The sequence below is a fragment of the Zosterops lateralis genome (genome assembly GCF_965231275.1).
Source record: "Zosterops lateralis genome assembly, chromosome: 10".
Lineage (NCBI taxonomy): Eukaryota > Metazoa > Chordata > Aves > Passeriformes > Zosteropidae > Zosterops > Zosterops lateralis.
Window position 1 is genome coordinate 11,940,480 of NC_139770.1, and position 8,027 is coordinate 11,948,506.

The following is an 8,027-nucleotide window of genomic DNA, read 5'->3' on the forward strand; positions in this document are numbered from 1 at the left end:
AAAGCTGCTTTCTGCTTTGCTCCAATGATAGGTCCTCTGCTTTTCCAAGGGAAAAAAACAGGACAGATACTCCTCTTTGCTTCCCCAGAATTCCACCTACTCTACTGCTTGTTTCATACCCCAAAGGCAAACAAATTAGACAGTCTAAATGTAACACAGTATGTTGTACACGTGAAGGGACTGTCACTCTCCAAGAATTTTCTCCTTCTTCAGAGGATAGCAGGCCAAGGTACCAATGGGCAGAATTAAAGGTTTTCTTTTAGCACATGGAACTTAACCCACCTCAGCTGTTGCTGGGAAAACCCAGGAGATATGTATCTTATATAATGCACTCAACTCTTAAGCCTCTCTTTTCACAGCAAAAGATCTACAGCTCTTGCTTCTCAAGTGAACTTCATACATCAGCATCACCCAGACAAAGCTGATGGACTCAATGGCAGCTCATTTTTCTTACACTCACAGAAACCTGACAGGCCTATTCCAGAGCCTCCACCTGCAGCTGCTACCACAGGGTTTCATACAGATATGTTTGGAAGTGCAATTTGCCATCTCAATCACTGTTCACAGTGTCATGCTGAAGCAACCCTTGCAACTGAAGACCCCTCGTCTGGAGGTGAAAGGCAATCTTGGCCTTAAGCACATCTCTTCCTGGAACTTTCTCACCTAACTGATCCTGCAGAGTACAAACAGGGTCTGACCTGGACAGAAGAAGATCCCAGATATGTGCCTGGGAAAACCATGTTTGCAGCAAAAGGACTGGGATATGCACCTAAAGGTGCCCCTATATGAAAAAGTGCACATGTCAAGGCCAAAGTAAAGCTGAAAAAGTTACAGCTGCGCAGGAGACAAAGCAGAAACCTGGCATTTGTCAAATAAAAATTACCAGAGATAATACCAACTGTCCAAAAAATTTGACCAGCTTGGAGATTCTCTTTGAGAAGTCCAGGCAGGACTTTTACCCTCTGAGTTTCCTCTAGACTGGACATTGTCTATGGACTATTCTAGATCTCTGAGTACACATCCAATGTGCAGATTACTAAAGCTATAATAAAATACATCCTCCAGCCTTCCTGAGCAATGTTGGAATCATCTTTAATTTAGCTTCACCTATAAAAGTAGCCAGCTGCTTAAAAGAAAGTTGAACTACTGGTTTCTAACTAGAATTGCCCCGAATATTTTAGCATTCACACAAAGTCACATAGGAAAAAAAAAAAGGAAAAGTCAAAACCTCAACAACTCCTGTATCCTGGTTACCATCCTCCACTGTAATTATAAAATTGCCCTTAAAACATAATTGCATAATTGGGCTTGGCAAGTATTCACCCAAACCTTTTACAAATATTTCCACAGTCTGAAGGAACAGGCGGTGGGCAGCCTGACAAGCCTGCCATGAGAATTTGTGCCCTTAGGACATGTTCCTGGCTATTAAACTAAATACTTTGCATCACAGAGTAATGTTTCAAAACAGTAGTTCAGCAAGTAAAATTCCAGCATCTTAAAACAAACTGAGACAAAGATTTTCAATCTATTTTCACTGATGACCCATATATGGACCAGCAATCCCTCTGAACAAAGGGACAGAGGCCACCAAACTTTTTTAACTAATCCCCAATGAGATGAAATTGGTTGATTTCTGACAGCTACAACCAAATAGAAGCTACCAATGCTTCGTAGGCTTACCTTACCTGTTTAGTACACTGTCCCCCAATTAAGAAAAATAAAAACCACCAAGAAACCCCCACAGCCTGAAATGCAAATACAGAAACACGTGGTCTGCAGGGAGAGGAAACACAAGTGAAGGCAGAAATGAAATCTGCGATAGAGTAAGGCTGTGTTTAACAGCTGTGCATTATGCATTCAGCAGCACAGGGAATGCCAGCAGAGAGCCTTTATTAACATAGGCCTCAGAGTACAGTGTGCTCCTGTCATGATTGGCTTCTCTTGAGAGAAGGCGCACACACACAAAAGACTTAACCCTAGAGAGATCACTCCAATCCTGTTGCTATTTCATCAGCTCCACACTACAACAGGAACCAGAGAATTTCCATGATGTATCCTAGACAAACAGGTAACACTTCAAACAATGCCTGAAATCTAATCTACAATAGATTTTATCAGCAAGTTATGGCATGTAGGGAAGGGGAGAAAAAAAAATGCCACACAAACCCACACAAGAGTCACACTGCCAGTGCTGTTCTGCTACACAGACCTCAGCTACAGGGGGAGACTGGAAAATTCTTTCCTTGTAGAAGCTGCTGATAAAAGCAAGCTATTGTGAGGACACCTGTGCTGCCAGCACAGCAATCTGCACCTCCACAGCACACATTTTAGGGGCCCACCAGTCCAAGAAACAGCTGGAAACCTTCCTACAGATGCAGAGGCTCAGCAGGGCAGCTCCCTCCATTTGGGAAGCTGGTATTGGCACCAGAAATCGTTTGCTGATGCCAGCCAGCCCTGCTTCCACTCTGAGACTTGCCTCTATCACAAACACTTGCTAGCACACCCAGTGCAGCACCAGGCAGACACCAGAGAATTAGGAAATGATCTCAGAATAGGATCACTACCTCTCCTGTATCAAGTGCTGAGACAAGCTCTCTAGAGGTCTTGTCAACAGCTCTAAGTTGTAGCTGGCTGCAAATGCTCCAAGTATGACCTGTCCTGGTGGGCACTTCCCACAGTAGTAACCACTGAAGTGACAAAAAGATACACTAGAGGCCTTAAAACCCAAAAAGGCCACTTTAGCACCAGCTTAAACTAGTCCTTTCTCTGATTTGATCTCTCAGGAGAATGGCATGAAATGTCCTAAGTATCCGTCTTCTGGCTCTGTGGAGAAGTCTTATAGTAGGAAACAGAAACAAAACATCAACCCAAAGAATCTGAAAACTGGTCTAGAAGACTGAACCCTGAAGTGTACCTAGAGTGGAGAATATAGCTCTATATAGTTTGTACTTATTTATACATTTTTTTTCCTTTCTCTTATTACTATATAAAATTCTAGAGTCAGTATTCCAAATAACATGAGCTGGTTTGAGGCAGCAATAGGCACTAGAAATTTCAAGGAGTTATTTTATATGCAATGTTCTAGTTCCCAAGAGCATAATATATGGGTTTTTTAAGCCTACCACATCTGTGCATTAAAGCACTTTTTACTTAGGTGCTGTACAGAAAGAGACAGGTAGTGTTTATTAAAGAATTCCCTGAAAGTCCTTGTACTGCAAGAACAATACTCTCTAGGTCAGGTACCCTTAAAAGGTTTTTAATGTGACGGCTATGCACCTCCCATCACAATGGCAGCAAGTGCTTTAAAAATCAAAATATCATTGACTGTACTATCATCATTTGATAAAAATACTCCTCTATCACTCTTTAAGCACTAAACCCCCCAAAACTGAGTCATCAGGGGAATAAGTAATTAGCTCCTTCCATGACTAGCAGGCAGAGACTTGGTCTCTCAGCCTCTCTTAGCCAGCCCTCTGCCCATCACACAAGACTGTCTTTTCTCCACTTTTTCTTGGTTCCTACAGTCTTTCCCTCCTCGGAAGCTCAATTATACTTGAATCAAAGAAACAAGCATTTATCAGCTCAGTGTGAGTAGAGGAATTTACCCAACAAAGGCACCAAAATACACCTGTTGTTTTGGTGTAGGGTGTTGGCAAGACCATATGGTCTTGGTGACTGTGAAAGGGACTGTGAATGTCCAGGAACTACCCACATTCAGAAAATACTCACTTCCCCCGCCAGAGAGGTAAGTCATTTGCAGTCCTCTTCTAATGCTTGGAGCACAAGATTTTGTACAAACACACCACAAGTAGTACCTCTCCCTAATTTTCTCCCAGTCCAACTCTAGATCTCCCAGAGTTCAGTTGTTTATAGCCAGGGCAAGACAACACAGATGAAAAAGAGTTAATGCAAATTAAAAGCAAAGTCTGACCTAGAGGGAAAGCCACGCAGAGTACAAACATCTGAGAATCTTCACAAGGTCTCCTCACCTATCATTCATCCACCAATTACACGCCAGTGTAATTAAATCAGGAAAGCTATGTTTAATTTTCCTATCATCACCCGACGAGATAAGAGCAGTACGTATGGGAGGGATCAGGCACAGGGGAAAGAGCTATTTATTAATAAGTTAAATCCTTTTAGATTTAAGAGCTTCTCTCCCTAAGAAGGATCTGATCCACGAACACAACTTCTCAGTCTAATGCAGACAAATCAGACATTCCATCTCCATTGTTGTCCTGGGCTTAGTCCTCAAGTCTCTTATTCAGAAACAAGACTTACTGAAAATTATCAGGTACAACTTAGACAGAAATACAGCTTTTGTTGAAACCAAGGGTTTAGCTATACATTTAAAACTGAAGAACACTCATCTCACAGTCATTATATTAACAAAGGCAACCACATCAATTTATGTTACTTCTAAACAGCCTAAGGCTCCCTGTTTCATGAGCAACAAGGCATTAGGGTGCATTTGCAGAAATACAAGGTATGCTCCAGTTCATTCTTCTGTCTTTTTTCTACTGGCTTCTCCCACACGAGGCAGGAAGAAATTCTGTGATCCCTGTACCCTGTAAAGACTATTAATGCTTAAACAGGATCATACAAAGCTTTCTCTACTTGCTAGCCACCCAGCAGCTATAGCTGTTTTCTTTCCACTCCTCTTTGCTCCATCCCATCCAGCCGTGCTTCCTCAGTCAGTCATTTAAAGCCCTGATTGAAAAATGTATCAGATCATAATACTGGATGACTTCCACCAGATCAGGTTTTCAAGAACAAAAATCCTACAGGCTTTGATGCAACCATGGCTTCACCACATCTTTTTTGTTGTTGTTTAAATGGGAAGGGAAAAAATATTTATAACTGCAACTATAAATATACATACTACTGACTTTTCAACTTGTTGTCCTTGTTCTCAGGCTAAATTTAGTCTGCTATATCCTGTCCAGCCCTTGGTGAAAAAGCAACACACACATGAAATTGTGCAAATCCCATACAATGGGCAATCATACTTATCCAGGTACCTTACAAGACAACCAGCGGGACAGGTAGATTCTCATTACAGGGTGTAGGTATGTTCATGGCTATAGAGGAAGTGGTCTATTACAGTGACAACCCTTTGATACAGAAAATAATAATTATTGCAATAGGAGAGCTCTGGTTTTCTGGATGAGAAAAGTGATGTAGGTTATTCAGAGTGTACATGCAGACCATACACTTGGTTTGTGCCAAGTGTGCTTTAAGGGTGTATGTGCACCCCCGAGCTACAAAGAACCATTCACTGGCCACAGCAGCTGTTTACACAAAAATGTTTGTGAGAATGTTTAAGACAGTGATTGAAACTTGGATGACTGATTCCAAGGTCTAATCTGCATGTTAAAGAGCATCCTTTTGTATCCTGAAGGCTCTTATTCGTCTGAATGATTTCTTAGTTAATTCAAGGTATATATTTATCAGAAACTGACTACCTGGAGAATCAGAGCTGTTAGTCATTCCACTGTTACTCTTAAGAAGCCTTAGTCATGCTAGAGCCTAGCTGATTTCCGCAAGGGCCAACACACACTTCACCCTGGTTTGAGGATCCCTGCCCGCGATCCAAAGTTTCCCAGGGATGAAGACTCCCCGCCACAATCCGGCAAGAAAGGCAGTTCGGGAGATGCTCTTGCACAAGCATCCGCCGCTCTCATAACCAAAATAAGCGGTCCAGAAAAAATAAATAAAACACAACCAAAAAAACCCAAACAAACTGTGTTTCCCATGCCTCGGTAGTTGGGGGAAACAACAATAAAGGGTCGGGCTAGTCTCGCCTGCAGCCCTGCCGGCTCGGCGTGTTCCTCGGGCACCGGTCAGCTCTGCGACCCAGCCTTTCCTCTGTGCTTATGAATACATCGCTGGCAAAGGCGAGTTGGATAGGACAGGGAAAATTAGTTTCCGGGGGCTGAGAGCCGCCCTGCGCCCGGGGCCCCTCCGGCGCGGAGGAAGGGTCGGCTGGTGCGGCACCGGGGGAGCCCTGCCCGGGGGTCCCCGGCCGGCACCGGCCCCGGCATCGCCCCCGCCCCGCCCCGCACGGCCCCTGCCCTACCCAGCATGGAGAAGATGAAGTCCTTCGCCGTGTGGATCTCCAGGGCCCGCTGGTCGTCGTACTCCCTCTGATCGTGCTTGGTGAATTCCTGGATGAGTTTATTTAATTCTTCCACCCTGGCTCCCGATCGGAAATCCAGCTCCGGGAAGGGAGGCTTGCTGGTGGTGCCGGCGGACCCTGCCTTGCTGGCGAGAGGCGCCGCCATCTTCATGCAAAAGGAAAAAAAAAAAAAAAAAAAAAAAAAAAAAAAAAAAAAAAAAAAAAGAGGAAAGAAAGGGAGAGGGGGGAAAGGAGGGGTTTGTACTGTTGCAATGGAAGAAGGCGAGCGGCGGTGTAGTGGCAAGCCCGGGCGCGGGGCTGGCCCGGAGCGCCGCCGCCGCCGCGATCAACAAGCGGCCGCCGGGCTCAGCCCCCGCCCGCGCCGCGCCCGCGGCACCGCCGAGCCGGGGGGAGAGCGGGGCAGTGCACACAGCATACACAGCATACAGCGCACAGCACAGCACCGCCGAGCCGGGGGGAGAGCGGGGCAGTACACACAGCATACAGCGCACAGCACAGCACCGCCGAGCCGCCCGCGGCACCGCACAGCACAGCACAGCACCGCCGAGCCGGGGGGAGCGCGGGGCAGTACACACAGCATACAGCGCACAGCACCGCCGAGCCGCCCGCCCGCCCCGCCGGGAGGAGCGCGGAGCAGTACACAGCGCACAGCACAGCGCACAGCACAGCGCACAGCGCACAGCACAGCGCACAGCACAGCGGGGCCGCCCGCGCCCGGCCGGCGCCCAGGGGGGGTGCTCTGCTGCCGGCGTCACGGCGGGCGGGTGCTGAGGCTGCAGCCACACCGCTGGCTCGGGGTGAAATCTTTTTTTTTTTTTTTTTTTTTTTTTTTTTTTTAATTTAAATTGATTTTTTAAACTTCAGCAAAAGCCTTGTCCTGAAAGAGGATTAATAACTGGCTGTGAACTCTGTTCCTCCCACACGTTCCCAAGGCATTCTGTGTTTATTCCTTTTTAGCTTCTTATACTATATCGAAGGTTGCTTTATATATACACACATACATATATATACATACATACATATACATATATATATAAGAAGTTATTTTATCGTATGACTTAGGAAAAATGAGCAAGATAAGGAACAGTTGCTCTTGAGACCAACCCTGCCTGGAAGCTCCTGGGAGCCACACAGACAAAGGGTAGGAAGGGAAATGGGATCTCGGAAGACTTGTCTGAGGTCAAGTAGCCCGTGGCAAGGAGCCCAGACCTCTGATCTTCATCCGCTTCTCCCATCGACAAGACTACACCTTTTTGTTCTATACGTAATTGTAATGCCTTCAAACTTTTCAACCTGCAATGGTTTTCCCCTTTAGCCTGATCTTCTGTACCTTGACCCATCATTCAATGTATACAGCACCATCCATTACATATCTTAGTGCATCCACTGGAAGAACTGTCTGTCTCCCTGCACAGGGAATGTACAAACACGTTGTGTTTGTCTTCTGTAGGGCACTTAGATGCTATGCCACTGATGCAAACTGCATGGGTAAGATTCTTGGAGGAAACAAAGGTTTCAGGTCAGTTTCAGACTATGGTAAAATGTGTCTACCAAAATCGGGTGTGAGCATTCAGATAGATAATTGGAAGATGAAACTGAGCTTAGCGTGAAGAGGTTACAGGCTGTTTTGCCTGATACATTGTAAATACAGATGCCAGTTTTTAAACCTGAGTTTAGGGATGTTGCTTTGAACTATTACCTTGATCAGAAGTGGAAGTTCAGCAGAAGACTAGGTTTGGACCCTGTAACAGAAATAACAAGCCATTCAAGCAGAATCCCTGAAGCCTCTGGCTTTGTCCTGTAGCCACTTACACCGTTTTGGGCACTGATATGCTCATTATCTAAGAAATGATGTCCCAGAGGTAAAAGCAGGAGATAGAAAGTGCGT

The 8,027-nt window shown here is 45.4% G+C and overlaps 1 protein-coding gene across 1 annotated transcript in view; it reads right to left on the reverse strand.

Annotated features, from left to right (window-relative positions):
• The window catches only part of MB21D2 (Mab-21 domain containing 2), a 59,001-nt gene extending 51,849 nt beyond the window's left edge, over positions 1–7,152 (reverse strand). The window contains exon 1 of the mRNA XM_083868661.1: positions 6,080–7,152. Coding sequence (XP_083724787.1) covers positions 6,080–6,290 — 211 coding nt within the window. The 5' untranslated portion in view covers positions 6,291–7,152. The remainder of the gene's footprint in view (positions 1–6,079) is intronic.
• Positions 7,153–8,027: the final 875 nt, after the last annotated feature.